The following is an 18,775-nucleotide window of genomic DNA, read 5'->3' on the forward strand; positions in this document are numbered from 1 at the left end:
GTAGAAACTCTTTTGAACGTCCATTAAACCTGTACTAGCAGCTGTGAAGTCTTTCTCTCACCAGCCTCGAGTTAAAACAAAGTATTGTGATAAAAATGTCTGAAATTCAATAAAATTACATCTTCCATAAACCGCTCCAATTTTTTAGTTTGTTAGCTTTTAGTCATCTGAATTCTTTTATAATATTAGTGATTATTAGAGACACATGCGGATATTGATTTGCTTTCTTTTTTCCTCCTTGTTTACTTGATGACTTTATTTGTATTTTCATTGTTCATTTGTACTGAAATTGTATTGCATTTTTGTCTTAAAAGAACCCGATCTCGTGTTTGTGTGTGTGTGTGTGAGAGAGAGCGAGAGAGAGACAGAGGGACACAGAGAGAGACAGAGAGAGGTGGACAGACACAGAAAGAGAATGACAGAGTGAGAGAGACAGACGGACAGATACAGACAGACAGAGAGAGAAACACAGACTGACAGAGAGGGAGAGAGACAGACCGACAGATACAAACAGACTCCCACCCACCCACACTGTACTGCACTGTACTGCACTGTAACTGTCCCTCCCTCATTCTGGGCGCCATTTTGCCGCGCTGCGTTCCTGTGCGCGAGCGAGTTGTGATTGGGTTCCGCGCGCCGCCATTGGAGCCAATCAGCGGTGATCAAAGCGGGAAGACGGTGAGTGCGGAGGCGCCGAGAGGGGATGGGACTCGGTAACCGATGGCGATTGGTGTGTGTCCGACCAACCAAAAGACTAAAACCGTTATAAACAGGAATTTAACGGCACGATCCGTGTGTGTATGAACACTTAACGGTGTGTTCTTTTACTCGACCGAGTTAGCCGAGAAGCTAACAGCTATAAACAGGCCTAGATAGCTGTGTTCTTTGTGTTAGCATAGCATAGCATAGCAACAACAGCTAGTCTGAGGTAAAAAAAAAAATCAGTGCGGCGTCCCAAATGCTCTCTTATTTACCTTTATAGTGCACTAAAGAGACGTTTAAAGAATAACAGGAGAGTGATATCTGTAACACAAGACCTGTAAGACAACTTTTTAGCTAGATATAAATACTGTGAATACGTTTAGCAATGTTCTGGCTTCGTGTTCAGTGCTGGAGACCAAATAAAAACATCTGGTGCTCTGAAAGCTTTTACAGATGCAGCTTGGGTGGAAATGATCATCACTGAATTCAGTTTAAACACCTTTATATCAGATGAACTAACATTTTCACCTGGCAGGTGGCAGACACATGGCAGGTCTGTCTATGTTACTGGTGTGTTGTTGTGGTAGAAGACCAAGATCTGATTTAAAAAACGCATCCCAATTCTATCTGCTGGATATCTTCTAGTCTGCCCATTGTGTGGAGTATACAGGCTTTATTTCCAGCAGGATCTCTGTACAGGTGTTCATAACTCTATTTATGATTATTACCAGGTTATACACAGTAGTTATAGTTGTACGCAGCTTAATAAACTTGACCAACACTGTTCGGGTGCAACCTGTTTCTTTCTACCCGTTGATCTAGTCTTATAGACTCCGCTCTTCTGAGTTATTCACAGGGCAGATCAGAGAACGTTATCTGCATACCATATATACGTTGGCTGTAAACGCTGTCTCGATATACAATCGTGAAGATCTTATTTGGACTGAGAAATACAGCCACCAAGATGCTTGACAGGAATACGGATTTACGTCAGCTCTTGCGCGCTGTCAAAATACTACTAAACTGAATCTTTATCTTCAGACTCATAAATGCTGTTTTGTTCACACAGTGTATCGTTGAGCTGATTAGACACTAAGCATGGAGCAGTTCACCGAGACAACGAGTAGTGGAGAGCAGATTGTGGTGCAGACGTCTGGTGGAGCAGTGCAGCAACAGGTATGGGATGTGTGTCTGAGCGGATGGAAGTGGATGTGGTACGACTGATGACGAGTTGGCGCTGGCCTGTGTGTGTGTGAGAGAGAGAGTGGTGTGTGTGTGTAACTGCAAGGCTGCGTTCTCTGTGGTCCAGAGCACAGTGACTGCAGTGCAGCTGCAGGCTGACGGCCAGGTGGATGCGGGGGCGACCCAGCAGGTGCAGACTCTCCAGGTAGTGGTATTCTCTCCTCGGCCCGTCAGCTGTCTGCATGTAACCGACTATGTCTGTGCCACATATTCCCAGTCGTCCACGTGTTAACACCTGGACAGTCTGCAAGTGGAGAGATACTGTGTGTGCAGCCATGCCTCATTCGTTCATTTCATAGAATTATTTAATACCGAATTTACTGTTTAATACACTAGTGTCAAACATTTGGTGAAAACCCATGTATGAACATGCCTTCATTAAAACAGTGATGTTACTCTGCATGATTATATCATTACATACAGCCACTAGAATGATTGCTATCATGTCACAAATATCATTTCTCCAGTGGCCTGCAGTGCATGCGTTTATGAATGTGTAGAAATGTGTTCACTGTTGTACTCGGTGTGTGTTTCGTGGAAGTCTATACATTCTACATGATGTGATCTTGATTTGAACATGAAAGTACTGACAGCTATGCCACCAAAAAAAAATCTCACTGTTCATCTCTTCTAAGGTTCAAGGGCAGCCATTAATGGTGCAGGTTAGTGGGGGTCAACTCATTACCCCTTCTGGGCAGCCCATAATGGTGCAGGCGATGCCAGGGGGACAGACGCAGACGATCATGCAGCTACCGGTGACAGGCTCGCAGGGTCTTCAGCAGGTGAGCAGGAGGCATGATATGCTATTAATAGGCTATTAATTTGTTATTATAACTATTAATTTGTCATAAGGGTTTTAATAATGTAACTAGATTGTTGGTGTCTATCAAGGTTAAAATAGTGGACACCAGCTTGTAAAATTAAGTGCTGAAAATAGTGCTAAGCTTGCCGTGCGTCTCTGACAGATCCAGCTTGTGCAACCAGGGCAGATTCAGCTCTCAGGAGGTCAAACACTACAGGTACAAACCGCACAGGGACAGACGCAGCAGATCATCATCCAGCAACCACAGACTGCGGTAACTGCAGGACAGAACCAGGTCTCAAAACACACATGCACATAAAAATGGACTGTACTATAGATTGTACTGTACGTATGTACTATAGTGTCCAACACACAGGCTCCTTGTAAATGTTGGTGTGTGTGTGCGTGTGTCTCAGCCTCAGCAGATAACTGTGCAGGGTCAGCAGGCTCAGACGGCAGAGGGTCAGACCATCCTATATCAGCCAGTCAACGCTGATGGAACCATCCTCCAGCAAGGTAAAGCAACAAAAACAAAAACACTTTCATTTAGGAAATCAAGTGAAAAGGAATTTCTTGTAGGCTTCATTTAGGAAAGACACTCACTCACTCACTCATTTTCTACCGCTTATCCGAACATCACGGGGAGCCTGTGCCTATCTCAGGCGTCATCGGGCATCGAGGAGTGCCAACCCATCACAGGGCACAAACACACTCTCATTCACTCACACACTCACACACTACGGACAATTTTCCAGAGATGCCAATCAACCTACCATGCATGTCTTTGGACCGGGGGAGGAAACCGGAGTACCCGGAGGAAACCCCCGAGGCAGGGGGAGAACATGCGAACTCCACACACACAAGGCGGAGGCGGGAATCGAACCCCAACCCTGGAGGTGTGAGGCGAACGTGCTAACCACTAAGCCACCGTGCCCCCCCCCTTAGGAAAGACATTGATATCAAAATAGATATACAGCTTAGGATTGATGAAGCCAGACATTGTCAAGAAAGTGTTCTTATTTATAAACATGAAGGTGTGTTTGCTAAAAATGAGTTTTACGCTTTCTCTTTGCTGTGTATTTGTTCTCTTCAGGTATGATCACTATTCCAGCTGCCAGTTTAGCAGGAGGTCAGATCATCCAGACGGGCTCCAACACGAGTGGCACTGGGGGTCAGGGCACTGTGACTGTCGCTGTTCCCGTCACGGGAAATGTGGTTAACGCTGGAGGAATGGTCATGGTGAGTCATGGGCTGATGTTTATCAAGATTTCTAATTACTTATCATCTTCTTCATATAATAAAATATAATTGGCTGTGTTGTTTTTTTTTTTTTTTTTAAATGAATGAATGTTTGTGTTTATCAGATGGTCCAAAGCGGTGGCTCGGTCCCAACCATGCAGCGTATCCCTCTCCCAGGAGCAGAGATGCTGGAGGAGGAGCCGCTGTACGTCAACGCTAAGCAGTACCACCGCATTCTGAAGAGACGCCAGGCTCGCGCCAAGCTGGAGGCTGAGGGCAAAATCCCCAAAGAGAGGAGGGTGAGTTAAACACGATTAATAACAAAGCAGAGTTCGTTTCTGTGAGAAGTTTTATGTCCAAAAAAAAAAAGTACAGTGTCAGCTTTTGAAGATGTGGTCTGTCTTGTTTAAATAGTGTGTTTAGACCTGAATCAATCATATAATTAAATAAAGACATAATACATTAAAACAATAGCCTAATTATTCTTTATATCTTAGAAATATCTGCACGAGTCTCGTCATCGGCACGCCATGGCACGGAAGCGCGGTGATGGCGGCCGCTTCTTTTCGGGGAAGGAGAAGGACGAGATGTGCATGCAGGTGAGCGGGAGGCTCCAGATAAATCCCAACACTGAATGGACTGCCATGTCTGCCCAACCCCTGGAATAATATCTGCAAGCTTTTTAGCAATACACGCTCTTCTTTTCAAGCAAAAAAGACTGCATGTGTGTATGTCTGTGTGTACATGTCCGTTTGTGTGTGTGTGTGTGTGGGGGGCGGGGGGGTGTTTTAATGCTTTAATGCTTTTTTTATGCATGCATCTTTTGTTTTTTATTGCTAAGACCATGACTTGATGCCGTTACTGTACAACAAAACAAACTGCGCCGAAGCGGCTGTGGGACATCTCATATCCTAGTTTGTGAATAACTGCTTTTATGCATTCGGTTGGATCTGAGCAGTGACCGAACGTGATGCCGTGATGTTCTCCTACTTAGATAAGAAGGGCTGTAATTTATGCAAGCAAATATATTCATTTGCTTGATTAATTTTGCAATGAATAAATACAATAAATACACTGTAAATATTTTCAGCACTTATAGTCACCGTTTCAGCCGAAACTAAACACTGAGTTCTGTTGAACTGCTTCATATACAGCCGTATGCAGCAAACACATTTTAAACCTGTCCTTATTTTTTGCCCCGATATTAATAGTGCAAGTTCTTTAGCTGATAGACTTTAGACATTATACTGGATTTTATTCTGACTTCACTTAATCTCAGTAAAGTCAGTATTATAAATTTCATCCTTATGATTTGGGATTATTTACAATAAACTTGCACGTTCCTCATTCAAGCTTCATTGTGCTTCAGGAACATTTTATATTATTTTGCATTCACCGTAACGTGTTTATTTTTGTGTGTGCCGTCTGCCTGGCTTGTCTGTATCTGTATCCCTGCTGCTTTCTGAGCTCTACGTCGTCGCTTAATTGTTTGTCAGAAGATATTTAACTGTTGAAATGTTTCAGAAATCAATGTTGTATAAAACAAACTGTTTTGTCACATTTATATTCCTGCTGTTTTCATGTACTGTTTTCTTCGGTTCCTTTTTTTTTTTATTCGCAAATAAACACGTATTTTGAGTTTTCTTTTCTTCTTGTTTTTAATAAATTTTATAAAATTTACTTATTGTACTATATTTATTATAGTAAAAAATGTGTAGTTTTAATGACATTTACTAAATTGATATGAATAGATTCATTAACAGATGCATTTTTTTATTTGTACATAAATGCTGTGACTTTATCATCAGTCAGTGTAATGTGTGTATGTGATACGTAAAATGTCCAGCTGATTGTATTGTATATCAATTCGATGTCAAGTTGATTGTAATTGCCTTCATCGCTCCTCCTCTTCCTCTCTCTCTCTCTCTCTCTCTCTCTCTCTCTCTCTCTCTCTCTCTCTCTCTCTCTCTCTCTCTTTCTCTCTCTCTCTCTCTCTCTGTTTGACAGGATGAAGCAGAGCAGGCCCCAGTCGGAGAAGAAGCTGTGACACAAATGATCAGCGTTTCTTAACCATTTGTACCACTTTATATGGTGTTTGCCGTAGTGTAAAGCAGTGTAAACTCACTCCCTGCATCATAGCCGGTGCTTTGTACAGCTTTCTACACTGGCTCTCTTACAGTCTGGTGCTTAACGAGCGAGAATGCTGATCTAGGATCAGTTTTTTTTATCGCTTTTATCCTTGTACATAATGCAACTATAAAGGTACAGAGAGCCAGGTTAGTGTTCTGCATGGAAAGACTCGAGGAAACATTTCTCATATTCCTTGTCTCTTAAGGGTTTCTCAGCATGAGTTTTAATATTTTTGTTTAAAACCTGATTTATATGCATCAGACTTGTTTATTGTGCAGTCATTTTTCCTCATACAGATTGTGAAAAGATTAAATATTTTGTTGTCTATGCACTTTCACATTGATCTTCACAATGTACCAAATCTCAAAGTCTTCAAGTCTCATGTGAACTTTACTGCACAAGTATCCATTTGTTTAATAAAAAAAAAAAAACTATGTGTTTGGAAATGCAGGCGTCGTGAAAGCATATAGGTGTATTTAGCAGTGGTGGGTGGATGTTTTACAGATCAGATCATTTGGACAGCAAACTCTGGAACTATTGGCCTAATAGTATAAGTTGTTTTGCAAGATCTAATATTTTGTTACTGCTCATTTCATTTTGACACTTAGTTTTGTGGATATCATGGTTTGTTTGCGTGTGAGATCTCACCATGTCGTCTCTGGACTGACGTCCTACTTCATTTTAACGAGCTTGACAAAATAACAACGTTTTGTCTTTCTGTAGCAAACATTATTTCTGTTGTAAAATGCTGATGACACGAACTCAGGATTTACCTCCTGTGAACCGAGTGTTTAACCATCAACTTTTGTTGCCACTTGTATAGAGAAGTTTCCCGGTGGGTGTAGCTCTGTCTAATTTCGAATCTGACTCGTGTGTTTCTTTGCCAGGCAACTACACAACATCCCAAAGGAACTGTGATTAAATATAGATGCTTGATGGTCATTTCCAAATGCCATGCATGTAGACCATACCCCAGACAGAGAGAGAGAGAGAGAGAGGTTTGGAAATTGGATCCGAAATTGGATTCTCTATTTCATACAACTGGCTGAACAACAGGTTTTGAAAGGTGGGTTTTTATAGATTAAGGTTTTGTGTCACAAAAAGTTTTGGGTTTTTTACAACAAAAGTTTGTCTCACATGGAGTTCCTTCTTCCCGACACTAGAGGGTGTCGATCAGAAGCTCGAGACGTGTCGTACATGACCGCGGTCATTCTGTTCAGGGTTATGGAGAACGTCGTGTCCCTAAAACGAGCCTTATTTTGATGTTGTTCCTTTTTGTTCTCATGTTCAAGCCTCGCCTCATTATCATACTGTCAAAACTGTCCTCAGATCAGCAGAAAAATGGAGGCATCATACAACATCCACCCACAGGACCAGCTCTCCCGGCTCAATAGCCACACATTTGCATAAAAATGGTGTGCTACGAATAATCAGGCCTGGAATAGTGCAGAATAATTAGCATTTTTTTTTTCAAACAAAAGGTGCTTCATTTAGTTCAATAGACGGGATAAAACGTGTCGCGGCCCCAATTTGAATGTAAGACAATGAAACGCATGGATAAACCTTTCCTCGCTTTCTGTAACATTATACAGATTATGAAACGTACAGCAATACAAAAAAGATATAAAAATGACAGCCGGTATTTATATGGTTATAGCATGTAGTTTTTGAAATCTGAATTGGTAAAAAAATACACAAAAAGTAGTCCATGCAGATGTAATTACCTTACTTGCCATCATGAGCAAAGCTTCATTCTCTTTCACTATGTCTTGAATCTGTTCAACAATCTAAAATGTTAGAAAGTCTTTCAGGTTTTAGACTTGTATGTACAGTGGGACAAAAATAACACGTGCTTCACCACCACCATAAATATAAATTATTATGAAGTTCTACATCACTAATAGAACCAGCCCTGTGGACAGCATCCTTCTGCAGTGCACTGTGGGATCGGACGATGCTTTCGGATATAACTGATATAGGTACGGGATGATCGTGACATTTTCTTGTCCTGATGCTGAGTATACAGTATATTATGTATTTTTCCCCAACACGCCGCTGACCCCAGTCCTATCTGGTTATTCCTTGTAAGAGTCCCATCACTACCACACTTCTGGTGAATGTGTCTCTTCTCTGGGAGCTCCTGTTAAGATATAAATGGTTCCAGGACAGAGATTGTCATTCACGCGTGAAGTGCACGCTGACGCTTCTGCAGCACTTGGAGACGCTGTGGTAGACAGGGAGGACGAAGATGTCCAGAAGGCTGCTCCATAGCATCTCTAGCCGACCGGTGTTCATGAAGATCACCTTAACACATGGCGTGAGAAGCCTGGAGGACAAGAGCGGAGAACTCGAGTCATTTAAGGATTGAGGCATGAACACACTTGTCCTCTCAGAAGAGCTTAATTTGCACCATTCTCTTCTCTTCCCATCTAGACAAAAAAAAACTGCTAACACTGTAGGACACACTGTTATTCATAAAAATGGACAAAAGCTGCAAACAGTCTCAGCTACAGAATGCTCTCTTGCTCAGCACAGGGGTTTTTTCTCACATGCATCTGACTAGGAGACGTGGCCTAAAGTACAATGGCATAATAACTACATTATATCTGATTCAGATCTTTGATTTGATTTACATTTTTAAAGGACAACATTGACAAGCCACCTCCTTCCTAGGAACTCTTAAGTATTGAAAAAAAATTGCAGCTCTAATTTCTTTCTTTTAATCTTTTTTTAAAAAAAATTTGATTTATAAAGCCAAAATAACCTGTTAGCTACATTAGCTTCACTGCTTCTGTGAAAAAGAATAGCAGCACTAAATGCACTGGGCTCAGAGGTATAATGACCTTTTTGACTAAACCGTTCCTTTAGCGTATGCAGTGTGGATTTGCTGAGATTTTTCATTACCTGCTCATCGGTGTGAACAATGAGTACAAAAGCCACGATTTCTGTTCCTCTCTACAATCACGTAAATTATTAAAATATCAGGATTTCAATATTAAATCAAATAAAATGCTTGTACCAGATGTGAAGGCAGGTGAGGAAAGCAAAGAGAACTCCAGCAACGACAGAGAAGGGGATGGCGAGCACCGCGGTGCTGATGCGATAGAACCAAACCCGGGACACCTCGAAGAGTGCGTTACTCCAGAACCACACCCGGTCTCCACTGCGCACAGAAAACGGCTCGGCTATCACATCCTCAAAGCTCACCTGAACAAACACACACACACACAGATTACAATTCAGACCTGATATTTTAACATCACCTGACGTTTCAGAGACTGAGCTGGGTCTTTACGTACAGAAAAAAAGCACCGTGTCATTCTGCTATAGGAAAATAATAAACATGGTGGTTTGATGAAGCAAAGTTACTGCTACCATCCCAAAGTTTATTGGTTATCCATAACAGCATGTCCTGAAGTGTTTGATTCCTCAACAGCAATTGGGAAGAAGAAGAAGAAGAAGAAGAAGAAGAAGAAGAAGCCTTTTACATTTAATGTAGAACATCTGGGGGAGGGGGGGGTCTTTAGCAGCGATAAACAGCAGCGCTGGTCGTTTCCTCACCAGCCTGGATTTTTTTCTCTCACTCTCACAAAGGTTATAAGTCAAACATTGCAGCTTGAAGGTTTTGTGGAGTTGTTTAGTGTATACGGTATGTGGTTTCTGAGACCTCATGTCATACCGATGCTAGTTTATAACCACAATCACTGTCAAGGTTCAGCTTGTTTCTGCAATACTGACACCAGCCTGGTACGGCACCTTCACTGAGCTAAGCTGGATTCTTGGACATGCTGAATAAATTTGTATCCCCTGTGTCAGTCAGAGGTTGGTGTTAGTCTCAGTGTGATGCAGATGAACATCAGATTGCACTAACAAACCCGGACTGAAACCCCTTCAGCTCATTAGTGGAGAATTAGCATATGAACAGCACTCGTTGTAATCACATCGCTTATAGTGAGGACTAATAAGGGGGTTTTGTAGAATGCTTCAATCCCTAGTGGTGAGGAGCACGTTTCAACAGATTGAAATTGAGACACAACAGCACAGGTTGCTAAATGTGCATCCGCTCCACTTTTCATTACTCCTCTATATACCGTTAAACACTTGTTATTGGAAACCTATCAGAAGCAAGGTGGTGCGATGAAGCAGAGTTAACGACCGTCCGAAAGTCGATAGCAACGGAGCCGACGTCGTACCTCGTAGTACTTGGAAAGCGAAGATCAGCTCGTTAAATAGGTTGAATCAGTCGTGGATCCTGCTTGTTTGAAAGGAAAGCTGTACCTGCACCAATCCTCTGTAATAGGATTAGACACATTTAGTGTTGGAGTCACATTTAATACTATGGAACATTTTAGTTAGTTCCTATTATCACTTATGTTACAGCAGCTTTAAACAGTCGTTGCCTCTCCAGCTAATTTGTCCTTTATTCCTCTGCCCGGAAAACTTTAAGTTACGGTTTTACTTCTGACACTGGAGACTTCTGAAATAAATGATTTCTTACCAAAAAAAAAAACTTGCTCGTATAAACCATTAAAGCTTCCTCACTAAGAACAGAACAGTCATCAACACCTGATCAATCACAGTCAACAGATCTGTGGAATAAATGACTTTACTGATGTATCATGAAGATTTATCAGTATATATCAGTTATATCAACTTATGTAGCCAAAGAATTTTCCTGGTTTACATTATCGCATAAGCCATTTATTATTTCAGGGATTTCCCACTCACAGGGTATGAGACGAATCCCCGACGGTATGCTGCTATAATTGTGCTAAAGATCTGATCAGGAACACTCATGCCACTTTTATCCTCCATCTGTCTCAGAGCAGCAGCTGTTAGCGTCGACTTTAAAAAAAAAAATAAAAAATCGCTCTTTACACTTTTCCCACAGAGCAAAGAGGAAACACAGACCTCTCGTGAGAAACATTACTTCTCCATGTTGGTGCTTGACACTGTATTGTGTGCTTTGCTCTGCTTTTGCAGGACTTTTTGATGCAGCAATGGTCGAATGCAGAAGAATCATAACATTAGGTGAAGTCAGAAGTTGAAGTTTTATCATCAGTATTTGGTTATCGCCAACGGATTATTGCTAAAGTACATGTTGCATTGCACACATGGAAATGTTACCTGATGTCACTCGATGAACTATTTTATGCTTAGTATTTCGAGTCTTTGTCATCTGAAAACCTCATGGTTTTCTGAGGAGTTAATGAAGTTCTCCTCAAAGAGAACATTATCTTTCAACCAGAATTAATCCCCGGTTTACTTTTGGAACGTGTGAGCGCCGTGTCTCAGATGTGGGACGTACTTTATCACTGACGCTAAACTGTGGCCCTGTAAAGTTATTCGGTTACCTTGAGGCATTCGTTCATCTGTCGTGGGTCTCTCTCATTGATCAGAGGCCTCGTGTCACTCTGCGTCGAGACCAGGTCGTCCTCTTCCTCTGTTTCTTCTTCCTCTATGACCGTCTCCAGCTGTGTCTTCCACGGCTGCTTTCCCTCGCTGTCCTCGCTGTTGCTGTCATCCCCGAGGTCGATCTCTGTATCTACAGGAGCCGTAATTCGCATCATGGTGCCGGTCATTAACATAAAACCTTCTTAACACAGTGAAACTCTGAGCAGTGTTATGGCTGTGTCGTCGCAGTGCCCGGGTTGAGGGAAGGATATATTGGGAAAGTGACCGTGCTCATACAAGAATTCCCCGTGGGAAGATCTGTACCCCTGCTACACAAGCTATAAATACTACAGGATGGCCCGTCACTTTTTAAACTCTCATCTCGTATGTAACCAGAGAAGCACAAGGAGGGTCAGGTCTGGGATCCTCACAATGAAAGGCATATTCTTGCATAACTTGATCAGGTCAAAAGATATTTAAAGGGGCAGTATGTGATCTTTAGAGCTCGGCTGTTGAAATCCTCGATTTTACCTCAGATGACCCGGCCTCCTTTGTTAATACGGTTTATGACATGAGCTGCTGTTTAAGTAAAAAAGGGGCAGGGGAACTTTATTTTTTATATTGTTTAACATTTCGACCAGAATGTAAACAGTTGCCGGAAATGAAGAAGCTTAAGCGATTCTGTACATGGACCTCAAATCAAAATTTATATTTTAAAAGTTACCTTTTACTTTGTAAGACATGTCTCTTGTTTCGTTATCTGATAAAGCTTGGGCTCTTGCTGTAGACGGAGCCGAAATGTCGTGTCCAAACGTTTGACTGGTAATATTATGTGAATCAATCTCTCGGATCTTTAATTCTGATGACGGATATGTCTGGAATCATTTGTGTGACCCAAATTTAAGTAGTCTTTCAGAGTATGTGCTTATTTTAGAACAAAAATGTACAATTTGTGAATAGATTTTCCAGAATCACTCACTTCACGAGTCAATTGCGAAAGGAACAACACAAAAAAAAGATGAGTATCAGTATACACATCGAAACACAAATCAAACAGTTCATCATTAAAGCCGCACAATGGCTCCGGCGTGAACGCAGCTGTACGCCGCCGGAATCCATTATGCACACAGCGAGGTGACGGATGGATCTGAGATTGTTGGCGACCTGTCAGTGTTTTATAATGGCAGTAAAATAAACCTCGGCGTCACCATCGTGAACGTTACAGAAAGACTTGATGCACCGCAAACACAACGACTAGCATCTCAATCTTCATCATTCTTACACAATTAAAAGAATAAAACTACCTAAAGTTTATGTTCTAAACAAGGCGTTTATGATAATGGTTCGACAATGTGGGTCGTAATAAGAACAAACTTTTACAATTTATGATGAATTGGTAGTTTTTTTTTTATTGGTAGTTTTTTTTAAAAATTATTTTACTGAGAAACAATAGAACGTAAACTCCTCTGTCCTGAAGATGCTAGAAAACCTTAAATTACAGCTTTATCTCTGACTGTTACACTGACAACGGAGACTCCTTTCATTAATGCTAAATAATAGAGGACTCACTATAGTGTTTTAAGCCACTTTGCTTTCTTCATCTAACGTGTGAATTATTTACTTACTTACTGACAGAACGCATTAGTCATAACTACGTGTGTGTGATCGGCACCAATGAGGTCAGCTATGACGTCTTTCAGAGAAACACAACGCCGTTTGAATCCGCTACAGAAACAGGGGCCATTGCGTCATTCGGCAACAGTATAACGTGGAAAAAAGCCTCTTGTTCCCTTCACACATCATACAGCAGTGTGTATTTATAATCACACGGCCACTTTAACCGGAATATCTGTGTTTCTCTTTCTCTCGATCACCCTGTCAGTCTACTGCTGACCCACTGAATCAAACCAATTACTGTATATCTTATTTTGATTTCAAGGCGCAGGAATTAAATCTATTAGGAAAGCAGCAACCATTACATGCTGATTACAGTGTAGTGTGTGTGTGTGTGTGTGTGTGTGTGTGTGTGTGTGTGTGTGTGTGTGTGTGTGTGTGTGTGTGTGTGTGTGTGTGTGAATTTGTAAGAGAATAAAGACAAACACACACACGGTGCATAGTGCTTGTGATGTGTGTGTCTGTGTGTGTGTTTGTCTTTATTCTCTTACAGATTCACACACACAAACACACACACACACACACACACACACACACACACACACACACACACACACAAACACACAAACACACACACACACACACACTGCATAGTGCTTGTCTGATGCATTGACTTACTGTATTACATGTTGGTGCTAATGGACTAACTCTCTGTGGCAGATGGCTGTGTGTGTGTGTATGTGTGTGTGTGTGTGTGTGTGTGTGTGTGTGTGTGTGTGTGTGTGTGTGTGTGTGTGTGTGTGTGTGTGTGTGTGTGTGTGTGTGACAGGACAAAGCTGATAAAATTGTGATGTATTACTCTTTGGATAAAAAAGGAAGCAGTATTCATGCATACAGAACACATTTCATTTGTTTATTTTAAAAAATAAATTAAAAAATAATAATAATAGATATAAACAGGATTAGACAAAAAAAATCAGATTTTATCTTTCTCTCATTCTCATTTATCTCTGTTTTTATTAAAACGTTCACTCCACTGAAGAACTGTAACAAATAAAGAGTTCAGGTCGAAGGCTTCATGCTTGTAGCTTCGTAACTATGCTTGGCTGCATCGTCACCATGACAACTCCTGTGATTCTGTGTGAGTCTTCTTTTAGTCCTGATACACACACACACACACACACACACACACACACACACACACACACATATATATATATATATATAAAGTAATATATATATAAAAGTAAACTGACAAGGATTCCCTTTTAATACTAATGTATACTAATATCAGTTTAATTCCATCCCTGTTTTATTTTTAGATTTATTCGTTTATTTTTCTTTTGTCAGATCGCTGTTGTTTATTTTTTTTTGACTGCATGTATGTTTATGAGGTCACACAGATTTTATGTCTTAAAGCAGTGTAGAAGTGTGTGTGTGTGTGTGTGTGTGTGTGTGTGTGTGTGTGTGTGTGTGTGTGTGTGTTTCATGTTTAAGCAGGTGTAGAATGTATTCCCGCTGCTTCTCCAGCTGTTCCAGTGCTGATTTTCTCTTATATAACTGAACATATCTGCATCAGGGTCACGACTCTTCGTAAATCCTCCGCTGTAGATGGACAAATAGACAGATAGACAGACGGACAGACGGTACTATGCTTTGAAACAGCAAGTATGACTCTTTTAGTTTATAATGTTGTCAGACATGTTGTGTTTGTGTTTACATGACATGTGAAACACTGTCATACAACACTAACACACAGCATGTTTTCAGAAATGGGACATTAATTAAGCACCTTAAAAAATTGAAATAAGAGGGTTTGTATGCACTTTAGCATGTTATAGTCATGCTAAAAAACTCCACTTCATAGTGTGTGGTTTTAACACACAAGTTGTTATGGAGTTTTAAATGCAGTGTTGTCATTACCAATGCTTTTTGAACGACAGCGTGATAAGTAAGCTTTCCTTTATCCCCCGGACCTCGACTAGCAGAGACACACATTATCCAGCAGTGGAGCTCACCAAGACTGTTAAATCATTTTTTTTTTCTCAACAAAGACACGCTGTATAACACATTTACAGTGACAGAGTGAAGGGTGTTTTATTCAGCAGGGAGACAGGACGTCTTAGAAACATCTCAGAGCCACACGGAAAAAGAAATGAACAGAAATCGAAACGGAAAGACGGCTTTTAATCTCGAATAAATAAGAGTTCCAAACAAATATTGTTTCGTACACCACCGTGAACTCGACGTGGATCTACTCACATTACAGCTGACCGAATATTAATGTTAAAATATCTTCTTAAACAATATTAAACAACACCATGTCAAAGATACTAATGCAGAGTCTTCAGTGTTGAGCAGAACAACTCATCAAGCACTGATACCAACATACAGGATATTCGTTAAATCAATAACAACAAAAAAAAGATGGATTTAAAGGAGAGGTTGAGAGTTTCCTGATTTAAAAAAAAAGTTAGAGTTGTGTTTACATTTATGGCATTTAGCAGACACCCTTATCCAGAGTGACTTACAACTGAGGGTTAAGGGCCTTGCTCAGGGGCCCAGCAGTGGCAGCTTGGTGGACCTGGGGCTCAAATCCATGACCTTCCGACCAGTAGCCCAACACCTTAACCACTGAGTTACCAAATACCACATCCATGTTTTAAGGCGAGCGAATGAAGACGTGTTGGTTAAGGATTGCAAGGAAAATTCTCGTCCTGATAAAACACGGACGAAGACCATAACTAAAGGCGTTATTGTGGCGTCCGTGTAAGAAAATGTTCTTACTTCTCTGTAAAACTAACAGCCCTGAGTACCTGAGGCTGGCTTCAAACAGCCCGACCTCAGAATCAGATTTTATTTTCACATCTTTGATTCGATCTAATTCAAGTCAAGGGATCGTTTTAGTTCAGGAACGGACCGATAAAATTTGCTAATTTATAATAATCCTTTAAAACTGATCTTAATTATTTAAAAATAGTAGTCCATGTTAAAACTCAGTCTACATAAACAACCCAGTATAAATGTGTGTGTGGCCTTGATTATATCGCTCATATTATCACATGCTATTAGCATGACAAAGCAGAACCAACTGTACATTTCTTCATTGTTCAGATTTATTTGATTAGACCTGCTTTCAGCAGCATCTGAGTAAATGCTAAAATAGCAGGAATGCTGGAGCAGTATTTATTTATTTATTTATTTATTTATTTATTTATTTATTTATTTATTTATTTATTTATTCAGAATTTGTTTTTATCTTTATATTCACTTTGATGCTCTGGTTCAATTCCAGATTTAATTCTGATTTTAACATTGAACTGGATTTTATTTCAATCTTCCATCAATCTAATTTTAATTTAGATCTGTTTTTAGCATTCCAAATTTGGATCTGGTTTAAAAGCCCCAGATTCGGATCCCATTTGCACAGTCTAGATTTGGACTCTTTTTTTGACTCTACCAGCATTGGATCCAATTCTAAACATTCCAGATTTGGATCCAGTTTTAATGTTCCAGATTTGGCAGCCTAGGTGAGTTCCTCGGGTATCTGTCCTGGTATCCTGAAGCCAGTTTGGTCCAGTGTGTTTCTGGGAGTTGCAGTGTTGTAACTGCTGCGTGTGGCTTCAACCGAGCTGCTGCGCTTCAGGAAGTGCAGGAAGTCTTCATGCGCAGAGGCATCGTGCCCGGACTGTGGAGGTCTAGCGGGTCTGCTGGGCGAGCGGCAACAGCAGCACATCGTCTTACACACCTCCTCACGAATCTGGCGGTTCAGCAGGCCATAGAAAAATGGGTTTGCAGCGAATGAAGAGTACGCCAGCCACGTGACAGGGCCTTCTGCCTCATCAGCTGAGCTGTGGGCAACACCTAGGGACAAGTGAAGGTGGAAGGCAAAGTATGGCAGCCAACAGAGGACAAACTGGCCCACGATGACAGCCAGTGTGAGTGCTGCTTTACCGCCCACCAGTGTCCTGCGTGGCCTGCGTGGTGCATGTGTTCCTGTCCCTCTCCTAGCACTCGAGCTGCTGGTGATGATGGTGGTTTGGCTGTTGACTGAGTCAGAGCGGTGTTTTGGACGAGGTGTTGCAGGCACCCAGCTAGGCAGAGGACCCCTGTGTCGGGCGGCCATGTGCGCCACCTTGTAGACGTTCGCATACACAGCTAGAATGATGGCGGCCGGGACGCAAAAGCAAAGCACGCAGAAGATGATGGAGAAAACACGCCGGTGCCCGCTGTGGCTCCAGTGAAGTGAGCAGTGGGCGGCAGCAATGGCGCTGTGGTGACGATAACTGGGCCACCCAAACACAGTAGCCAACCCAAGGACAGCAGATGCCAACCAGACAAGCGCCATGACCGCAGCTGCAATGCGGGGTGTCATTTTGGCCTCGTAGCGCATCGGGTGCACGATATAGTAGTAGCGCTCGACGCTGATCGCTGTCACTGTGAAGATGGAGGCAGAGATCAGAAAAGCATTGAGGAAGACGTACAGGCGACACTCAAGTGGAGTAAAGATGACCCCAGCGAAGAATGGCGAGCCACACACGATGGCTAGGGGCATCAGAAGGGCTGCGCACAGCACATCCACACCACATAAATGCCACACAAAGCTGTACTTCCTCAGGTGTGCCGCTTTCAGCACCACAATCAGTACAGCCAGGTTCGCCAGCAGAGCCACGGCGTTCAGTGTCACCATGGCCACCAGACCCATGGCATCCCGGAGACGGGACTGTGGATTGGACATGGTGCCCAACTGCATGCTGGGAGTAGGGTGCACAGATGTTCCATTTTGTAGTGAGTGGTTGGCTTGTGTTTCGTTAAGGTCGGGGGTCTGAGGGTATCCAGATGCTGCCATCTTTGGAGCTCAGATCTATGCGGTGCGGGTCACAATTATGGATTCCTCCATTGTCCAACACAAAGGACTCTAGGATTGATTAATCACAGAACAGACCTGTTGATGAAATAACAGATAAGTTGCCCATATGTGTAAAAATGGCCATAATCTCATCTTTCAAAAGGCTCATTTCAGTTACACAGATAGAAATAGCTTACAATATACTGTACAACTATACACAGAATTTCCCTTTAAATTCAACACAGTTTAGGAGGTGATATATACGCAGTGTCGTGTATATCATGTTTGTGTTAATGCTGTGTTGCCTACAACTAGCTTACAAACTCATTCGCTCGGTCGTTCCAGCTTTAAAGCCAGAACACTGTGTATAAGTCAGGAGAATTCACTCCAGATGAATTATCATAAGTCCATCATAAGTCAGGTTTAGCATCTTATTTTGTCCGTCGTTTCAGTGCAAAAGTCATGCAATTCTTTTTTTTACTCAAGCTGTAAACCCTAAAGAATGTCACATTGTTTTCAGCTTAATTCTAGACTCGTAATCCTTTGGTCTTGCATGGATGAGCGCTTACAGAGTTGAGAGAGTAGGAGTTTGATCACTTAGAATTATTCATAACACTGTATTTCCCTGTTTAATGCTTTCTCTCTCTCTCTCTCTCTCCTCTCTCTCTCTCTCTCTCTCTCTCTCTCTCTCTCTCTCTCTCTCTCCCTCTCCCACTCTCTCTCTCTCTCTCTCTCTCTCTCTCTCTCTCCCTCTCCCACTCTCTCTCTCTCTCCCTCTCTAACCTTTTGATGGTGAGTATAAT

At 41.7% G+C, this 18,775-nt stretch overlaps 3 protein-coding genes across 15 annotated transcripts in view; 1 reads left to right on the top strand and 2 right to left on the bottom strand.

Annotated features, from left to right (window-relative positions):
* Window positions 1-489: 489 nt before the first annotated feature.
* nfya (nuclear transcription factor Y, alpha) lies at window positions 490-6,452 on the top strand. 13 transcript variants are annotated; one of them, XM_047805823.1, is made up of 10 exons: window positions 497-730; window positions 1,772-1,878; window positions 2,012-2,089; window positions 2,580-2,726; window positions 2,910-3,041; window positions 3,163-3,262; window positions 3,840-3,985; window positions 4,111-4,284; window positions 4,483-4,584; window positions 5,993-6,452. In XM_047805823.1, exons 2-10 carry the CDS (start codon window positions 1,801-1,803, stop codon window positions 6,053-6,055), a joined length of 1,020 nt encoding a protein of 339 aa, XP_047661779.1. In that variant the 5' UTR covers window positions 497-730; window positions 1,772-1,800; the 3' UTR covers window positions 6,056-6,452. The 13 variants fall into 13 exon arrangements, with proteins under 13 accessions (XP_047661781.1, XP_027011629.1, XP_047661769.1 ...); XM_047805825.1 differs by lacking the exon at window positions 5,993-6,452 and having other exon boundaries at window positions 490-730; window positions 2,910-3,020; window positions 4,483-5,623; XM_027155828.2 differs by lacking the exon at window positions 5,993-6,452 and having other exon boundaries at window positions 496-730; window positions 4,483-5,623.
* On the bottom strand, window positions 4,736-11,858 carry cav4a (caveolin 4a). The gene is made up of 3 exons (XM_027155837.2): window positions 11,470-11,858; window positions 9,135-9,322; window positions 4,736-8,441 (listed from the first exon to the last, which is right to left on the bottom strand). Exons 1-3 carry the CDS (start codon window positions 11,701-11,703, stop codon window positions 8,291-8,293), a joined length of 573 nt encoding a protein of 190 aa, XP_027011638.1. The 5' UTR covers window positions 11,704-11,858; the 3' UTR covers window positions 4,736-8,290.
* Window positions 11,859-14,444: 2,586 nt separating this feature from the next.
* Window positions 14,445-18,775, bottom strand: part of si:ch211-213o11.11 (probable G-protein coupled receptor) — a 7,300-nt gene continuing 2,969 nt past the window's right edge. Inside the window, exon 2 of the mRNA XM_027155821.2 lies at window positions 14,445-18,068. Coding sequence (XP_027011622.1) covers window positions 16,650-17,972 — 1,323 coding nt within the window. The 5' untranslated portion in view covers window positions 17,973-18,068 and the 3' untranslated portion in view covers window positions 14,445-16,649. The remainder of the gene's footprint in view (window positions 18,069-18,775) is intronic.

The sequence above is a fragment of the Tachysurus fulvidraco genome, chromosome 2 (assembly GCF_022655615.1).
Source record: "Tachysurus fulvidraco isolate hzauxx_2018 chromosome 2, HZAU_PFXX_2.0, whole genome shotgun sequence".
Taxonomy (NCBI): Eukaryota; Metazoa; Chordata; class Actinopteri; order Siluriformes; family Bagridae; genus Tachysurus; species Tachysurus fulvidraco.